At 47.4% G+C, this 20527-nt stretch overlaps 1 protein-coding gene across 2 annotated transcripts in view; it reads left to right on the forward strand.

Annotated features, from left to right (window-relative positions):
- The window catches only part of POLD1 (DNA polymerase delta 1, catalytic subunit), a 336382-nt gene that overhangs the window by 141384 nt on the left and 174471 nt on the right, over positions 1-20527 (forward strand). For both annotated transcript variants that reach the window (XM_069200918.1, XM_069200920.1), the window contains exons 19-20: positions 657-794; positions 927-1102. In XM_069200918.1, the coding sequence (XP_069057019.1) occupies positions 657-794; positions 927-1102 (314 nt within the window). The remainder of the gene's footprint in view (positions 1-656; positions 795-926; positions 1103-20527) is intronic.

Raw genomic sequence — 20527 nt, forward strand, 5'->3', positions numbered from 1 at the left:
ACATATTAGGAAATGGACAGCGTTCTTGTTGACAGTAGCATAACTGGTGCAGCATGAGAAACTTTAGGACATGGCACCAGGACTCCCCTTCTGGCAATCACATGCTTTTAGAAACTCATAAAACATAATAGAACATAACATACTGACCTGGGAATAGATATCACACTTGATAAATAATGGTCTCTGGAAGTTTGTAGCAGTTTAGCAGCAGGTCATAGGTAATGTGCCAAAATAAACCGGCAGCTGTCATTCTCATCTTCAGAGCCTTTGCCTAGGTCTTTTTTGCAGCTTAAAGTAAAGCATCTTGAGTTCTACAACGCATCATTTCGGATTGTGCAAAATGAAAAGGGGCTACATGCAGTTCCTCATAGTGAATTCCATACATCTTTCTCTGTTAAAAATTGTCAGGTAGGAAAATGCTACTGACTTGAACCATTCATTACCTGTTTGTGCTAATTTTCTATCTTCCTTTCAATTCCCTTTTTCATTGTGGGTTGTTTTTCATTGTGTGTCAAAGCACATGGCCCTGTGTGATATTTTCCCAGCAAATGACTCAAAGCAGTAGCAAAGAGGGTTTCCAGGGCCTCGGTGGTTGCCGTCATATAATTTACCTGTAAGAAAGAGCAGCATTTACTCTCTTGTTTTTTTCTGGGCAGGTAATCTATGGAGACACGGACTCCGTTATGTGTAAAATGGGTGTGCAGACAGTACAGGAAGCTATGGAGATAGGACGTGAGGCGGCTGAGTGGGTGTCCAGCCACTTCGTCCCCCCAATCAAGCTAGAGTTTGAAAAGGTAAATACTTGATCTGCTGCTGCTGTGTATGGGCTTCTCTTCCTTACTGTTCTTCAAGGAGCCGTCTTGAGTGAGGGAAGGTTGCAAAGTGCTGGTCATAATTTCCCATTGTCTTGTGATTCTTACCTATAGGTGTACTTTCCTTACCTGCTCATCAACAAGAAGCGTTACGCTGGTTTGTACTTCTCCTCCAGCGCTGATACCCATGACAAGATGGACTGCAAGGGCATTGAGACCGTGAGGAGGGACAACTGCCCCCTGGTGGCCAATCTTATCAATACCAGCCTACAGAAACTCCTGATTGACAGGTGAATATAGGAGAGGGTTACTAAGGGACAGTACAGGGTGGATGCTCAACATCAGAGAACTAATTGACAGGTGCTAATGTGAGGAATGGAGGACGGGTTGCCTTTATTAAGGCCAAGCTCCAGGAAAAGTCAATTGATCAGTAATTAAGTGATGAAGCTAGTTTCACTGATGCTATCAGTGTTGGTAGGGCTGGTTGGAGCTTCATCAATATAGGTTTGGAAAATCTGTTGCTTGATAAGTGCCTATACAACATTGTATCTGTACTAGCTGCATGAGTATGTATACAGTTCCACTATCTTGTGGGTTGTCTCCAAATTGCATCTTTTTTTGTTAAAATAAAAAATGGTGGTGTTTACCATAGGGTTGTAGCATCCAACATTGTTTGACAGTGCTGGAGTAGGGTTGCTAAAACTATTAAGAACACGGGCATAGCTTATTCATGCTCAAGCCATATCCACAAGCACCTGCTCTGCAGTAGATAAACAAGTAGATAAACAAGTCTAATTAATCCACCTCACATGAGGGTTGCTGGTACAAAGTAATGTTCTTAAAGTATTCATATTTGTTGGTCCATTTGTCTTTATAATTTTCATTTATCTGCTAGAGACTTCGAACCACAGATTCCTTTCTTTAGAATATTCCCAGGCATCAGACTGGATCTGGACATTTTTTGAGCAATCTCCTTCTGTGCATGTAGGTAGCATCATTTGGCTCTGTGTGGTGTAATTTGTATCGTCCGCACCAGAAGTGACTTGTGCGGTGCCTATATAGGCGTCACCCGGGCGTGCTGACCTTAGTTCCTTCTTTTCCGTGTCATCAGCACAAATCCATATCATGCTCCGCTCAGTCACTTTTTGACTGAATTCTTTAGATGTTTTGTTGAAGTCTAGTGTGCCTTTTTCCCATCTTTTTTCAGATTTGTCCCTGAAGAAACCCACCAGGTTCAAACCTTTGTAGCGCCTGTCATGGACTGATGTCTGTGACAAACCCCCTCTTAGTGTGTCTGGTACCTGGACAGGGTCCACAAGTCCATGTCATGTGTGGAGTGCAAGATGATAAACCTCAAGGCTATCTGTGAGCAGGCCATGAAGCCCTTGGCCACTTGCCATGCAACTTCGTGCCGCTCCAGGACCCATTTGCATCAGAGGTCTTGGGACCGCCTCCGGAGTCGCTCCCATCAGGCCTTGTTGCAATCCAGGACTACTTCAGGTAAGTCCCAAAAGGAGTCGGCAGGAAGAAGAAGCGCTCTTCGACTTCTCTTCTGTTCCCATTCTTTGGACAATGTGAGGGAATGACACCACAAATCCGAACCTCGTTCGCTGTGTGCTGGTGTCGGAAACTAGTCTGCTCCGCGTTTCCCTGCATTTCCTGGAGCCAGAGTGACCCCAACCCATCTCTGAGAGTTTAATGAGGCCATGAGCCTCATTTTTGGGCGGTCAAATCTCTGGAGTACCTTAGGGGGTGCAACATATTACAGTGGCAGGGCATGTAGTTTACATGTCCTGACAGTAAAAATGCAGGAGTGCCAGTTATACGGTGGCAAGGCTTAGCCGTCTGATTGGCGACTGCAGGGTTACATGCTGACCGCTCAGCTATGCTAACTCCTGAACTGTGTGACCAAAGTGGGCACTCCAAGGTATCAAACAACAGATTGAATTATGCTCGACTTGAGTCTCAAATCGAAATTATTCTTAGAACTCCAGTGCCTTCCCAGGCACACATGGATCCTGTTACACAAGACAGCTTTCTGCCCTTCTGGGGAGAAGTGCCAGTGACTCTCAGGAAGGGGAACAATAAGTGGTTGCATAGCAGGAAGGTGTTACCTCCCTCCTGCAGGAAGCCACATAGGCGTTAGCGCCAAAAGGCAGTCTTCAAAGGGCAGCCGCCTTTGAAGGGCAAATGTGTAACACTAGGGTGGAGGGCTTCAGGCAGACACACTGGCACGGGGCGCGAAGAGGGAAACCAGTTGCTGAACAGGATTCCCCAGGGGCCTATTGCCCTAAGGGAGCCACACCCTAGGGGTGGGCTAGTGAGGTCATGACGAGGGAGGGGTCTTGCCATTAGGGGAGTTGGCAGAATGGTCAACGGGAAGTGGTCACCAGGTGGGAGGGAACGTGATAGCCCATTGGCTACCAACTGCATACTGCCCTTGGAGCGTTTTCCAAGCATAAAGAGGGCATCCCTGACCTCATATCTCATCTGACCTGGAAGGCGGACTGAAGTGCTGCCCTGCTACACCTAGAGACCCGCAGAGACTGCAGTGTTGAAGACTGCACCTGCTGCACCTTGTGGCCAGCAAAGAGAGGGGCTGTGCCTGCTGTCTCCTTCTCAAGGAGAAGTGATCTCCATAGCCCAGCGAAGCCTGGTGACTTTAAGGGCCAGACGACTGGTTTCTGTTCGCAGCACAGGGGCACAACAGCTGAAAAAGCGTGCTGGGGCAGGTTGGTAGCCCAAAGTGTTAAAGCTGCTATCCCTGCCGCTGTGCAGCACCTAGGACCTAGACCCAAGCACAGAGTTGCACCTGAGTTTGCTGAACCAAGGAGTGCTGTCAGAGAGCTGCTTGGGACCCTCAAGGAATGAGCTATCAACTCAGGAAGGAATGTCTGTGACACCTAATCCGTGCTAGGGGACCGAGGAGTAGTCACCCTAAGAGCCCCGTTGAGCGCATTTGCAACCACAGCATCCTTGAAGCATCTTTAGCATCCTTCATCCCTTGCATCAGGACCCCTGCATAGGAATCCATTGCAACGCAGATAAAGTGCCTGGAACTGTTTGAAGACTGCTCCTCCTATGGAGATAACTGTGTCTGAGAGCTTTGCTGTTGCCCCTAACTAGCTCCCTGCCCCAAGTAACTCTATTCCACTGCATCAACACTTGCCCAAGTTTTCTTGAAAACATTTCTAAGTGTCAAATTCGCTGAATTTGCCAGTGATTGTTTGTGGTTGAGTGAAATGCTTTTAATCATTATTTCTTGTAAATTCTATATCTCCGGGAACCCTCTGGTGAATCTTTTTCGATTTGGTGTCTAAATTCTTGTAAAAATGCAGTCTATTTTTATAAATTGGTGTCCGATTTCTTGAGTGCTGTTGATTTCTTCTTAAATTGTTTTGATGCTGTTCAATGATTTATACTTAGTTGCGTTGTGTATGCCTTGCTGCTCAGAGCCACAGCTACCCAGGGTTGAGCTGAAAGTTTAACAAATGAAACCTAAGAGTCCTAAAGGGGTTGGTAAGTGTATTACACAGGGAGGGTGCACTGCCACACCATATATCAAATCCCATTTCCTCATACTACTTATCCTTTTTCCCGAAGATGATTACACCTATTCACATCGATCAAAACATCACCCTCCCTCCTCCCCCCCCCCCCCACACCACCCGCCAACCCTCTCCTTACCGTCTAAAGAAGATGAGAACCTCCATGTAGGAAAGTGCCCCTTTTTGACATGGTCACACCCACTTTTTGCCTGGTATTCGATGCAATTTTGACTGAAAGTGCACTGGGTTCATTCTAACCAGGTCCCCAGTGCCAAATCTCTTTCCCTAAAACTGTGCGATTGTTCCCCAATTGGCAATACCTTTGGTCCCCTTGTAATTCCCTGTACCTAGGGCATGGTGTCCAAGGGCTGCAGCATGTATTGTGTCACCCTCCGGAGTGCCACCCTCAGGGACCCCTCACCGGGCACATGCAGACTGCCATTGCAAGCTGCGTGTCTTGGCGCAGCTAAAAGTGAAAACACGACATGCACACAGCTTGTGTGTCATGTCCCCCAACACTGCATGCAATATATGTAAGTCACCCCGACAGCAGGCTTACACCCCTAAGGCAGGGTGCATTATATTAAATGTGAGGACATGTCTGCAAGAGCATATATGCCCCTGCTATGTCTTTGTTGATTCTTAGACCTAGTAAGTGAACAGGGAAGCCATTTTTTAGTACATGTGCTGGACGCTGGTTAATACACGTTCTCATGCTACATGATGGCTTCAATGAAAATAGATAGGGATGTTTGATATCAAACATCTCATATTAATAAACCTTCATTGATGCCAGTGATTTATTAATACATGCACCCAGAGGGTAGAGGTGCCCCCTGAAAACCTACCAACTACCCGTGTGGGGACAGACTAATTTTAGCCAGCCTCCCACCACCGGACAAGATTCTGGTCCCCCAGGGTGAGAGCCTTTGCTCTCAGGCGGTCAGAGAAAAAGCCTACTTTGGGAAAGGTGTTTACACACCCCACCTAACAGGATGACCTGCAAATCTGCATTTCAGGGCAGGGGGCTTCAAAGAAGCCCACCACGTTTGGTATACAGATCTGGCTTCACTCAAAGAAGAGATGCTGACCTCCCTGTCCTAGGGCCCATTTGGCACCGCAGTAGGCAGACAGTTAAGTATTCAGAGAGGTGTCCACCACTCAGGTCATTCCCACCCCTAAGGTGAGCTACCTGATGTTAACACTACATTTATAAATCTGCCATCTTGGTTTTCGGCAGAGGCAGGAACTCTGGGACAGAGTTATGCCCACTTCCCACAGTAAGTGCTCATATAGGAGTGTGGTGACCCCAGAGGTAAGTAACCCATTGTCTATTACCCTACACTCCCCTAAACACCCGTAAATGCAGTATTTAGGGGAGCCCCTGGCACCGGGAAAGCAGATTTCTGCTGACCTACGAAGGACACCCAAGAGCAGCATAAGCAAAGCCCTAGGAAGAAGCACCTGACGTAGCCCCAGCCCTGTTTGCTGTTCACACCGATTTGCCCTAAGGTAGACTCATCCTGCAAGCTGCTGTGCCCCCAAAAGTCTGAGAGCCCTGTCTGCCTTCAACAAAGACCCAGGAACTCCTGTGGAGCAGCAGAGTTGCTCCCCTGCATCTTGCAGGCACTCCAAGAAGAACTCGGACAACTCCGGACTGCTGCAAACCCGACACCTCAAAGCACCTTGCTCCTGTGCCTCCCAGCCGGAGTTGAAGTGGACTAACGGTGCCAACGTGGTCCCCCAGCCCTCCATAGACAAAGCCAGCCTTGGACTTGCCCACTGTGAAATCACTGACACCACCTGCAGCCTTAGAACGCAGGCGCCCTCAACCACAAGTTCTCTGGTGGAGAAAACCCAATGCCTCTAGACACCGATGCACCCTTTGTCCCTGGCCTGTGGAGAAGAGGACTCGAGGTGTCACAAATCGTCGGACATCCCAAAATCGGAACACACTTGTTGTTTTCCCCTCGACTGCATCCCCAGTCTTCACCTGCAGCATCTTTTCGACTGGACCGATCCCCATTGACTAAAATTGGGCACCCGATGCCGTACTACACCTCTGCACCCGGCCGCCCCAGTTCCACTCGGTGTGACCTGTTGGTGTGGCCCTGACCCTTGCCCAATACTCACCTCCAGGAGATCCGTCCTGTAAGTCGCTGTGCTGTACCCATTAACCATCTTTGTGTTTCCTTTATAGGATAACATTGCAGCTTCCAAAAATTGCACTGACGAATTTTCAAAACTGTAAAGATTTTTCTTGCAAAACATACTCCTTCTTGAGTCGTGTGTCTCATTTATTGTCTGTGTGTGTTAGCAGATGTCTCACACTCCTCTCTGATAAGCCTAAGGCTGCTCGACCCCACTAACCCCTAAAAGTGCCCATTGTGATTGCTAGAGCAAGCCTCTGTCCACTAGTAAGGGAATCCCTGGACTGCTTGCACAATATATCTAATTTTTATATATCATATAAAGAGCCAACTTCCTACACTACGCTGTCCTGATCCAGACAGAGTGTTATCGTTCTATATTGGTCATACTAAAGAATTCCAAGTGGATGATAAAACTCTGTGGTGGATTGTCAGCGCTAAGAAAAGAAAGGCAATTCAAAAGAGAACCATCCATCGTGGATCATCCTTTTCATTAAGATCTGCTCCACAATGGACAAGAAATAGCCCCTTGAGGGCTTAAGAGCTTTCTCCACCAGAGCTACAGCTGCAACCACTGCGTTAGCTAGAGGAGTCGTAGTCCTAGACATTTTTCAAGCAGCTATGTGGGCATCACAGCTCTTGTTTGCCAAATACTACTGCCTCAACAGTCCAATGGGCAGGCAAGATGGGCACTTTGTTTGTTCTGTCCTCCAGGACTTCTTAGACTAAAATATTCAGCAGACCAACCTCTGGGGAGCAACTGCTTTGGTATCCATGTTAAGGTAAGGAGTCTGCAGCTAGGAGTCTCTATCAGATGTTACCTACCTTCGGTGAAGCTATAGGAAAGTAGCATCTTTCTGGCATAATTACCCCCAATTTTTGCCTTGTTTCATTGTGTTTAGCTGTAGTACACTGGGATCCTGATAACCAGGACCCCAGTGTCAGTGCTCTCTCCTCTAAATTTGGTTGTATGGTAACTTTTACACCCCACAATTGGCAAACTGGCGCACCCATATAAGTCCCTAGTGTATGGTACTTAAGTACCCAGGCCATTGGTACACCAGGGGTCTCCGATGGGATGCAGCGTTTATTATGCCACCCATGGAAGCCCATGCAAACTGCGTCTGCAGCCCGCGTGAAATGGGGCATGCCCTTTTCACTTCGGTATAAGGCTTGCCTTATATCGCGGTCACTGCACTTGGACACTGTAAGTCACCCCTGTGTTAGGCCTTTCAGCCCAAGGGCAGGGTGCATGGTCCTGAGTGAGAGGGCACACCCCTCCTCGAGCAGAGGTGCCCCTACAAACCAAAGACTCCATTCCCTAGGCTTTGTATGTGTGGGGAAGCCATTTAAAGTATGTAGTGGACCCTGGTCAACACAAGTAGTTCAACTACACAATGGCTTCAACAAACCTAGGCATGTTTGGTATCAAACATGTTGGAAGCATGCAACTACACAAATTCCAGTGTTAGTTGCATGATACCATGTACTCTGGGAGTTCCTTAGAGGACCCCTTTGATCTGCCTGTACAGACTTGCAGGGTCTGCATGCCAGCTATACTGCCTCTGACCTTATACACTGTTCTGCCCTCCAGCTGATGAGTCTAACTCGAGCAGGGGAATACAGAACAAACGATTTCCTATATGGAAGAGGTGTAAACGCCTCTCCCTTTGAAGTGGGTGTGTCTGGGCTGAGGTGGGTTGGCCTCTCAGCACCACCAGACTGCTTTGAAGGGCACATTTGATGTCCTCTTTGCATAAACCGGTTTGCACCAGTGCAGGAACCACCAGTTCTGGCACGAAACCACACAAAGGACAGGGGAGTAACCACCCCCCTGTCCAGTTCCTCCCCTATGGAGGTGCCCAGAGCTCTGCCATGTGGCCACTTAATTCTGACATCTTGGAAATAAGATGTGCAGAGGCCCCTGTGAGCATCTGACTGGTTAGGCGAGGTGGGCAATGTCCCCCACCCCTCCAATAGGAGGGTCACCCCAGACAGTGTCTAACCTCCTTTCAGGGTTATTTAAGTACTCCCCTGAGGGTGGATTCCTAGATTTGTTGAGCAAGACTCTACAATGAACTCTCTGCAAGACTTCTGCATCCTGCCCTCCGGAACCGCTGCTGGTCTGCCTTAGGAATTGAAACAAGACTGTATCCAGTTGGGAGGGCTACCACTGCAACATTGTGTTGGAACTTTCATAGATTCACCTGCTTGAATCCTTCCCTGTCGTCGAGATAAGAGTCCCCAGTGTAATACAGAAGCACTGTTCAATTGCATATAAACATTACATGCATTAGGCCTTTATCTTAGAAACGTACCACAGTCATTTTGCAAAAAAGGACCAAACCCTAGAAACAACCAATCAGATTACAGCGCCCTATAGAACCCTCCTGTGAGGAGCTGCCTTCCCTCATATTTTCCACTGCATGTTGTGCGTAGGAGTCTCCTCTGAGCTCTGCTCAGTTTTCTTTCAGAAATACCTCTTCTGAGATGTTTGGATTGATTTTCTTCAGAAATTCTCATCATTTGGTTGCTTCAAACTGACAACCAACCATGTCAGAGACACCTGAAAAGGGGCTTTTTAGAGCCTATGCTACCTGCATGAAGAAGAGGCTACATGTGGATGACCAGCATAAGGACTGCATATACGGTCTCTATCCTAACCATAAAACCAGAGACTGTAAGGTATGTAGGACATTTTCAACTAAAACTTTAAAAGACAGAGAGGGTCGTCTTCTCCTTTGGCTGCAAAAGTTGAAATCTAGAGACAATCCGGTCTCTGATAATGATAGTGCCTCATCTTCTATGTCTGTCACCAAGACACCTGTGAAGAGACATTCTGAGGAATCAACTGCCACTGACGAACCTCGTAGAAAGGTACCTAAAAAGTCAACTGAGGGTTCCTCAAAAATTCGTAGCCTTTCAAAGAAGCATTTGTCGCAGTCGGAGAAATCGAAGGGGTCAGATCCCCAATTAAAAACAAAAAAGAAAACCCTCTCTGAGCCCCCAACGCTGCCTGTGCGGATAAAGCATACTTTCAAGAAGCCAGCCTCTGCACCGTCGACAGCTCACGCATCAACGACTACATCTACCGTCGTCACCATATCTATCTATGTCGATGGCAGCTTCAACAGAGTCCTCGTCGACGGTCTTTTCATCCTCGTCGACGGTGCGCCCCATTTCATCAACACAACTACAGTCTCTGTCGACACTGCTTATCTCGTCGATGATCCTCATGTCTACGCTACCGTCAATGGAACACTCGTTGATGGCTCAACTGACGCTCCCACCGTCGACCACACCTCTGTCGATGACACTTCCGTAGACGACGCCTCCATCGACGATCACCTTGTCGGCGCCACCACCGTCGACGATGACAACTCACCTCTCGTCAGCGATCAAGAAAACACCTACAAAGAGACAGAGACACCGTCTACATTGTCTTTTCTAATCGACTGAGTAGATTAGATTGCAAAGCATCGTTTGACCCCATCCCTTACGTCTCCAAGTAAGGTATTGAGACTGTTACGTTCACACCTTTTGGATGAAGATGACTCTGAGGATGATGGGCTATATGGTGTGGCCAGAAGTCCTTCACAATTACGGGTCAAATGTCAGGAATACTCTGATGATGATTCTTACTATGACCAGCAGTATTACGAGCAGCCACAACAGCAGCAACTGCAAGGACTGGTATGTCTACCTTCCGGCTTAGTGTCGGATTTGCAAGCAGTGTTGGCGGATTATAGGGAACGTTTTCCACCAATAGCTACATCTGTGCAGCAACCAATGATTCCCACCATACCATCAACCCCTCAGCAGTTTCAGCAGCTGCAGATGTTAACTTCTCCTCGCCTGCGGTCTTCCCCCCAGTCTGTACCTGCGCAAGGTCAAACTTCTTCGGACGAAGAAGGCGAGGAGGGTAAAATCCATACACCACAAGATGAATGGGATGAGTATATAATTCCAGGACCTGCCTCTCCTGGGACACCTATAGTGGAATCTCTTCCTGAGGATATTGGTGGTTTTCACAACCTGCTGGAAAGGGCAGCTACGTAATTCGATTTACCGATGTCTGCAACTCAGCAGGACTGTTTCCTGTATGATTTCAAACAACCTCACAGAAAAAAGGTCAGAGCTGTTCCAATAATTGACCATGTCTGGAGTTAGGGTTTGAAGATAATGCATAACCCTGCAACAGTACCTCCAGTGTTACCTAAACTGGATAAGAAGTACAAGTCAATGGATGACGCTCCTGCCTGCCTAAGGGGCCATCCAAAACCGCACTCCGTCATCTCACAGGCAGCGCAACGGCCACCAGATAAGGAAGGGAGGCGCCTAGATAGCATCAGAAAGCGTTTTTCCTCCATTTTTGCCATGGTGGTACAAGCTGCCAATTCTCTAGCGCTTCTTGCAGATACAATAGGCAACTGTGGTCGGACATAACTCAATGTTTGGAAGAACTTCCGGAGAGTACCAACATAGAGACCAAAAAGGTGCTCATGGAGGGGCAACATTCCTCTGCAGAAATTGACTGCGCACTTGACATCGCCGCCATGGTCTTTAGACTGCTAGCTGGATCGGTAGTTTTGAGGCGCCAAGGGTGCCTCAAAGCCACTAATTTCTGACCTGAGGTCCAAAGATTTTAGATCTTCCCTACGATGGAAAGGCGCTATTTGAGAAGCATGTTTGACACGCTTCAAACTATAAAGTCAGACAATGAGAGACCGCCAGACCGTTGGGCACTCTGCAGTTTAGGAAAGTACCTTTTGGTGGAGCCAAGGGCAGAGGGCAACCTTCATTTTGTGGAGTATACCAACAGTACAGATATCCATCATACTCCACCACTTTCCACACTGCCATGCCCCAGTATCAGCAAAGGCACCGCTCCCAGTGGCTTACAGCAGACCTTCTCACAGAGGAAAGAAGCCGCCCTAGGCAATGACTGTCTTCAAGCACCGGCTACCTCTCGTTCTTCCCCTTCAGATTTTCAGAGAATGTTGAAACATCATATTTATCGCTGGCATCAAATAACCATGGACAAATGGGTACTGGATGTAATACAATTTGGCCACCTCCTAGAGTTCATTCAGATACCCCCAGTGATGCCACCGTCCCAGGTGCAACAAAGACATTTGCGTCTTCTCAACTTAGAAGTGGAGACGATGTTGAGCAAAGGAGCAATAGAAGTTGTATCCTATTCCCTGAGGGGGAGAGGCTTCTACTCCTGCTTCTTCCTGATTCTGAAAAAGTCTTGTTTGTGGAGGCCAATCTTAGACTTAAGGGAGCTAAACAAATACCTAAAAAAGCAAACTTTCGGTATGGTCACATTGCAAGACATCCTGCAGCTTCTAAACAGAGCAGACTATATGGCTTCCCTGGATCTTCAGGACGCCTACTTCCATATTCCCCTTCACCCAAGACACAGAAAGTTCCTGAGATTCATGGTAGCCGGCAGGCACTTTCAATTCAAGGTCCTTCCCTTTGGACTCAAGTCCTCACTGCAGATCTTTACCAAATATCTGGCTTCTGTCGCAGCCTACCTGAGACGCAAGAGACACCACATTTTTCCCTATCTGGACAACTGGCTAGTAAAAGCCCCAGTCAGCATACAGGTCCGTCAGAGCAACCTGACGCCTTTTCAAGGGCTTGGGCCTCACTCTCAACCAGGAGAAGTCACTACTCCAACCTTCAACAAGGCTAGCCTTCCTGGGCGCAGTATTAGGCACAGAACAAACCAAAGCCTACCCAACACTGGACAGACAGGAGAAGCTAATCTCCCTAGCGATACAAATTCAAAGAAGAAGAAAGTCTCTTTCAGTTCGATGCTACAAATCATTAATAGGGATTATGTCATCTTGTATAAACCTCATTCCCCATTGTCGCCATCACATGCGTCAAATTCAAGAGGAGCAGGACAAGCAATGGAAACAAGCGCAAGGATCCTTCCAGGACATAATCCGGATAACTCCACTCAAGATAGCTTCTCTCGATTGGTGGACAGTTCCCAAAAACATTTAAGCGGACTACACTTCTTACCTCAGATTCCTCCGCTAATCATAACGACAGACGTGTCAATGAATGGATGTGGGGGGGCATGTCTGCAGGACCTTCGAGTAAGTGGCAAATGGCCTTTCTCTCACCACACTCTTCATATCAACCTTCTCGAATTGAGAGCAGTGTATTTTGCAGTGCAAGCCTTCCTTCTGAGAATTCACGGATCAGCAGTGCTTGTCAGGACGGACAATACCACCACAATGCACTACATAAACAAACACGGAGGAACTCACTTCCACCTACTGTCGCGAGAAGCACAAACCATTTGGAGTTGGTGCATTCAACACTCAGTGCACATAACAGCGGAGCATGTTCCAGGCCTTCATAATTCCATTGCAGATTCGCTAAGCAGGTTAAACACATCTCCTCCCGACTTGGACCAGAAGACACTGGACGGAATATTCTCCCGGTGGGGCAAACCGAACCTGGATCTTTTTGGAACCTCCCTGAATGCCAAATGCCGATGTTACGCAAGTTGGCATCACCAACAAGGGTCGGTTGGGGATGCCTTTTCGATCGCATGGTCAGGGATTTATGCCTACGCCTTTCCTCCAATTCCCCTCCTCCCAAGAGTAATCAGGAAGATCAAGTCAGAACCCTGCCAGATAATTCTAATAGCTCCAGCGTGGCCACTTCAACCTTGGTACACCGAGTTACTGCTACTATCTTCATGTCCGCCCATCAAGATAAAGCCAATTCCAGAGTTGCTCACCATCAACCAGGGACAGGTAAGACACCCGGATCCCAAATCTCTGAGCTTATCGGCATGGCTCCTGAATTCAATGAATTTGGCCGCTTAGACATACCAAAGGATTGCAAGGACATTCTTGCTAAAGCACAGGCGGATAGCACAAATAAAGCATACCGCCTAAAGTGGAAACGATTTTGTCTGTGGTGCGAGTCCATGAATATACACCCTCTCTCCTCTGCCCTGTAAAAGGTCTTACCATACTTGTTACAGCTAGCACGCTCAGGGCTTGTCCATGCGTCCATCAAAGTTAATCTGGCAGCCATTTCTCAATGTAGGAAAATGTCCGGGAAACCATCTCTGTTTGCAAAGGCTGATATAACAATTCTTTAAAGGTCTTTTCAGATCCTTTACTCCGGTGAAAGCCCCTCCTCCGGCATGGCAACTTAACATAGTCCTGGGCCAGCTGATGAAGGAGCCCTTCGAGCCTATACATAGGGTGGACATCATATACCTCACCTGAAAGGTGGCGCTCCTCCTTGCCCTTACTTCCGCATGTAGGGTCAGCAAAATCCAGGCTTTTACAATACAGAAGCCCTTCTTACAATTTAAAAACTACAGGGTTATTCTAATCCTAAATTCATCCCGAAGGTGCTGTCAGACTTTCATTTTAATGAACCTGTAGTACTGAAGTCATTCTTCCCAAAGCCCCAGACTGGTGCAGAGAGATCCCTTCGTTCACACTCACTTGATCCAAAGAGATGCATCAACGTTTATTTGGACAGGACGAAAACCTTTAGTAGAACAAACCAGCTGTTCATAGCCTTTAGTGCCCCTAGAAAAGGATACCCAGTAACTAAACAGACTATTTCTCGATGGATTAAAAAAATGCAATCGTCTTTTGCCATCAGAATGCTGGCCCAACATTGGATACTAAAGTACGTGCACATTCCACCAGAGCCATATCCACATCCTGTGCATTGTTCTCAGGTGTATTGATACCGGACATCTGTCGAGCTGCAACGTGGACGACAGCATGTACTTTCACAAGGCACTATTTCCTGGACACAGAGTCGCTCCAAGATGCAAGGTTGGAAAAGCAGTCCTTAGACATCTGTTCCAATAAAGGTGAGCCATTTGTTGTTCCCTCCATCCGCTTGTACTGTTTCATGTCACATTTTCTATAACATAATAACTTTCAGTTCTCCAGACTCTAAACTACAATCAAAAGCTGTAAGAACTGTTCACACTGTCTCTTAAATAACAGTATGTGGATATTGTACATGCAGAAAATGTGCTACTCACTGCTTGCTATTCTGAGTCAAGCACGTGAATCTATGAAAGTTCCAATACTGGAGTAAGAAATAAGTTACTTAAGGGGTAACTGTAGTTCTCCAGTATTGGAAACTTTCATAGATTCACATTCGACCCACCCACCTCTGTGGAGCTCACCTCCATTCTCTCAGTAGTACTTATATTACAGCACTAATGCTTGGAAAATCTGAGGGAAGGCAGCTCTTCACAGGAGGGTTCTAGAAGGTGGTGTAATCTGATTGGTTGTTTTTAGAGTTTGGTCCTTTTTTGCAAAATGACTGTGATATATTTCTAAGTTAAAGGCCTAATGCATGTAATGTTTATATGCAACTGAGCATTGCTTCTGTATTACACCGGGGACTCCCGTCTCAATGACTGGGAAGGATTCAAGCATGTGAATCTATGAAAGTTTCCAATACTGGGGAACCACAGTTATAGGTTAGTAACTTATTTCTTCTCCAGCTCCTGCAAGATTTTTGCAACATCCGTAGCTGTGCATCCTCCAGGTTCCTAAGGCCTCTGTGTGCACTAGGAAGCAAGAAAGAATCTTTCTTGGAGTGAAGGAGTCACTCCCCTGCATCTGCAGGCAGCTCAATGACAACGACCGCTGGTGGATCCTATTGTTCCACAGACATCGAAAGGCTCTGCTACACAAGTGGTAGTTCTGTGAGCCTCTCCGAGTCCATCTTGTCTTCAATCCAACTTGGGAGACAGTGGGTCCTTGCTGTACCCACTGGGACAGAACCCCTGTGCCCGCATCTGTTGCCGTTACCAAGGCTTGTTGACTCTTCCTCTAGAAGACCTTCACGCTCCAAGAAGCCCCAGCCTCCAGCACTCTGCAGCTCCAAGAACAGCATCCACCCTGCAACTCCTACTGCGTGGGACTCTTTCTGTGTTGTGCTGCTGAGGCCTTTCTGTGCCTGCTGCCAGTGGGTCCTCATGGCGGCTCCTTCTCCTACGATTCCTCCTGCTTGCTGAGGGCCAGCCTTGACTTCCCTCCAAGGTTCGAGTTGCTAGGACCTTGCTGGTCCCCAAAATCCTGCAAACTTCCCTACAACTTCTTCCTGCTTTTGCCAATGCTTTTTGGTGGTTCTGCTGACCACTGCCCTCTCTCAATTCAGTGATCGATATGGGACATCTCATGTGCGACTACAAGGATCTTCACTTTTGACACACTAGTCATTCTTCCTCAGCTTGGCTCTCTTTCTGGTGTGTAAAAACAGTCAGCGAAGAGGTCAGCGCGCTCGGGTGGTCCCTATGTGGGCACGGCGCGTCTCACTTCCAGCACGGACCTTGCCAACAATACCACGTTAAGTCGAACAAAGCCACCTACCAGCACAGAAGAGGATTGCTCAAAAAAAATTCCAGATCCAGTCAGACACCTATGAATATTTTAAAGTACAGAATCTGTGGCTAGATCTTCTCTCCCAGTTATGGCGTTACTGAAGGTAAGTAAGTTTTTCTTCGGAGACCCCTTTTTTTTGCCTCTGTGGGAGCTCACTTCTGTAGGGCACCGGAGTGGCTCAAAGAAAATTGCTCCTGTGTGCTGGTAAGTTATGCCGTACCGCACCACGATGACTTCATTCTGCCCCACTGAAATCAATTATTTTCTTTCTATTCCTTCAGACACAGATATGGACCTCTGCTCTTTTTCTTAATCTCTTGAAGAGCTTCTTCCTTGACCACTTTTTCTCCAAAGCTACCAGTGTGCAAGTGAACTTGTCACCTCCTAAAACTACAGAGTTTAAACCTTGTAGGTATTGTCTGTGACCGATCAGCACAAAGTGTGCGTCTTTAATTTAGGTTTGGCACACTACTCCAAGGCCTGCAAAAACAGCTTCCAAAAGAACCATCTGAGAACATGAGGCAAGACAACGTTATGGGGCAAAACACTGCAAGACTCCACACATGTCCCGGTTGAAGTCAAGAGTGCGGAGTCCCAGTCTGTCTCACATTAGGCTTTCTTCGCGGTAGAACCCCATCGTAATTCCAGGTCCAAGAAAAAATCGAAGAAATCAAAACAGCACTCTGCCCCTTTCTGCCACACCCTATCTCCAGAGAAGGCGGTGTCTACACTAAGAAGCCAATTCCAAATCTGTTACTCATGCACTTTATCTTTCTGGGTCCTTTGGTGACATTGTAGCACATCGAAGCCTTTATGGAGGCCATTCTGCTTCTCTACGCCACACATCCGTCTCCCTCTGGTGTGCCTTTGGGTCTCAAGGATTTGCGGGGGACTTTAGTCTGAGTACTGCCAGTGAATTTGTTGTTTATGCCATCTGTGCCGCACAAGCACGCTTTGGGTTCCACACTGGCTACAGTGTCAACTGTGGGTCTGGTACCATAATTTGAGCCGGTCCCTATGACACCAGAGGAGAATCGTGAACCGATATTAATCTCCGACACTGAGCTGAATTAGTTTTCACTGTGGCCACATCCAGATTCAGACATGGCAGAGCCAATATTCAATCCTTCCAACTTGGACACAGTAACTTTAAAGTGCAGTCATGCACAGTCACTGCGCTAACTTTTTAGCTCGGACTCCAACCAAAGTCAGCCGTATGAAAATTATGATGGACTGATGAGTACAAGTTTGTCCCAGTCTGTTAAGAAAAACCAGTATGTGGACGTACAATATGGAAGTGGACTGCATACCTCACCCAATACTTGCTTGGTTCCCCCGACCCAAAAATAACATCCAGCGACATGGGAAAGTACATCTTTTGCCATGGTCATCAAAAGAGCTGCTGAAGTTTTTAACCTGTATCTTCGACTATGGAGGTAAAAACCAATGTCCTCACTGAGCTCCTCCATCCTGGCCAGGCACCAACAAAAGCTCTTCTGCCCTTTAGCGAGGCCTTCACTAACACACTATTGGGCAGTTGGGATAAACTATGTTCTGACCCTCCGGTCAATTGCCATGTCCCTCATCGTCATGGACCAACTCAAATGACCCTGATTTAAAAAATAAATAAATAATTATGTGGCATCCAACTCATGAGAGTTTTGCTCTTCCAAGCATCCACAAGCAGAGTGAATCCTAACGCCTTTGATTATCCCTCCAGACAGAGAATCAAAGGTATGGAAATGTTTGGGAAAAGGTTTTCATAATCCAGCCTTTTCTTGAGGTCAGTTGGCACCAGCTGTCTCCTTGGACGTTACACCCATGCACTCTGGGACATGGTTAGTGAGATCTTACCGGCAGTCCCAGAAAACTTATAGGCTTCCTTGGCCTATACCATTCAGGATGGCTGGAATGTGACCACATTTGTCATTAGATCAGACCTAGACATCGCTGATTGTTTATAATGGGCAATTGGGACATGTATGGTGCTTCTGCAGCACACATGGGTAATGTCCACTGGCTTTTCTGGGGACGTCCAGGCATTCCCAATGAGAGCATGCCTTTTGATGGATCCTGTCCGTTCATGAAAAACACTGTGCTCTGGAGCGTTTTAAGGAAAGTTCAGTCACAAAGCACTCCTTGAGCCTTTTAGCAGTCTCCCCAACACTTTTGCCCTTTTTAGGGATATGCCATGGGTGTCTTTAGTCAACAGCGTCAGGCTCCACTGCCCCCACAATAGACCCCCCCCCCCCATTCCTTTTGAGGTTGGAGCTGGAAACCGAACAGACAACACCCAGGCCATAAAGGACATTGTGCGTCTCAGTCCCTCTTCTCTCCAACAACAAATTAAAAACCTCTTCAGTACAACACCACAGGAAACCACCACTTCCTCCAGGAGAGGCACAACATAATGCCCAACAAATGGGTCCTTCAAATCGTCCAACAGAGCTATGCCTTGCCATTGCCTTTCGACCTGCTGTCCCTTCCACTTACATCAGAATGACTTTTCGAAGGACCACCTGTCTGTACTGCATCATGAGTTCCAAGCTCTTTGGCCAAAGGGCTGATACAGACCTGTCTGTTTTCCATCATGAGTTCCAAGCTCTTGGGCCATAGAGTTGGTACCGACCTTAGGCGTAGGGATGTTAATTCCACTCCTTCCTTGCGTCAAAGAAAGACTGAGGCCTTTGTCCCACTTTGGAGTTTCATTCCCTAAATGCATTTTTCAGAAAGGAAAAATTCAGGATGCTCATGTTGCCCAAAGTTTTTGTCTGCCCTGGATCCAGGGGACTGGATGGTGTCGTTGGGTCTGCAGGACGCTTATTTTCATGTGCCTGGCCTGCAGTTCACGGTAGGCAAGGAGCATTTTCAGTTTGTCGTGCTCTCCTTCAGCCTCACCAGTGCCACCTAGGTGTTCACAAAAGTGATGGAAGTGTTTGCAGCATGTCTTCCGAGGTTGATTTACCACTGTTCCACTACCTCAACCACTAGCTGTTGAAGTTAGGTTCACCACAGTCAGCTGTAGAAACCTCCAGATGACGGCAAACCTTTTGAAATTGTTAGGGTTCACTATTAATGCGCCAAAGTCACACTTGACATCCAGGATACAATTCCCGGCTTTCCCCCGAAGAAGAAAGTCTAGGACATTAGGGGCTATGATCCTGTGTTTTAGCCTCTATCCTGGATCTCTGTGAGAGTGGCTATGAGACATCTTGGCCTCCTTCATCCTGCTCATCATATAACCTAAGTGGCATATGCTAGTATTTCAGTGGGACCTGCAGTCTCAGTGGGCCCAGGCACGTGATCCAATGCAGGCTTTAGATACGACTGTAAAAGATTTTCAGTGGTGGCTGCTTGACCACAGTGGTATCGGTGGCAAGCCCGTTACCCTACCTCACCCAGAGGTAATGGTGCTGACGGATGCATCGCTGCCAGGTTCGCACTGATACATTGGTGTAATGGAGGTCAGGGGACTGTTCTCCAGTGGAGGTCTGGCTCCACATCAACCTGCTGTCGTTCCGAACAATCACTTGGCATTGAAAGCCTTTCTGGCATCCATCTAGGGAGACTGGTGCAGGTTTCCAAGCACACTACTACCGAAATGTGGTACTGCAAAAGGCAGGGTGGTCTCTTGGGTCCTGTGCCTGGAGATCGTGCACCTCTGGAACTGGCTGGGTCGTCAGTGTATCTCCCTGGTTGTGAACCACCTGGAGAGATCTTTGAATGCCAGGATGGACGAATTCAGTTGGTGACACTTGCTGAATTACGACTGGCGGTTACACCCTGAGGTGGCACAGGGTGGCGTCCGGCAATGGGAAGAACCCTAGCTTGATCTGTTTACCACTGCAGAGAACGTGCATGGTTAACGCTTTTGCACTTTACATTTGGCCAACAGCCTCTCTCTCTCTGAGACTCATTGCAGCTAAATCAGAACATGGGGCTTCTATATGCCTTCTTGCCACTACCTGTCCTGTCCCGAGTGCTGAAGAGAATCAGGAACGACTGGGCCAAAGTCATCTTACTCGCTCTGGTTTGGGGCCAGGAGAGTATGTGCGTGGAACTTCCGGGCATGAGCATCTGTCTGCCAATGAGGCTGCAGCTTTGGATGTCTTTCTGTTGTAGCAGCAGTTGTATCCTGGTCTGTGTGATCTGCACTGCCACGTATGGCGATTGAGCGGTGGCAGTTGATTTCCTTTGATTTTTCCATCATAAGTCCTCAGTGTGATTTTGGTAGGCAGGGGCTGTTCCACAAAATCGGTGTACGCTGAGATGTGTTTGTGGCTTGGCGTGGCAGATATTAGATGGACCAGTTGCAGTCTAAACTGTTGGATGTCTTGTTCGTTTTGTTTGCCCAGCCAAGACTGAAGTGGGCTGTGTTAAAAATTACTTGCTGGCCCTTTCATCCTTTTTATGTTTTCTCAGACTAGTGCTCTTATTCAAATCACCTTGTTGTGATAAGATTTCTAAAAGGTTTTCAACGAGACCCTTTATAATACCACAGTAAGACTTACATTTGTTTCTTACTTCCCTGATATGTACCCCTTCTGAGCCAATGCATAGGTGTGCTTTACACCTCTGGTCAGTGAAAACTGTATGTTCGATGGCATCTGTTG

This window comes from Pleurodeles waltl, chromosome 7 (genome assembly GCF_031143425.1).
Source record: "Pleurodeles waltl isolate 20211129_DDA chromosome 7, aPleWal1.hap1.20221129, whole genome shotgun sequence".
Classification (NCBI taxonomy): Eukaryota; Metazoa; Chordata; class Amphibia; order Caudata; family Salamandridae; genus Pleurodeles; species Pleurodeles waltl.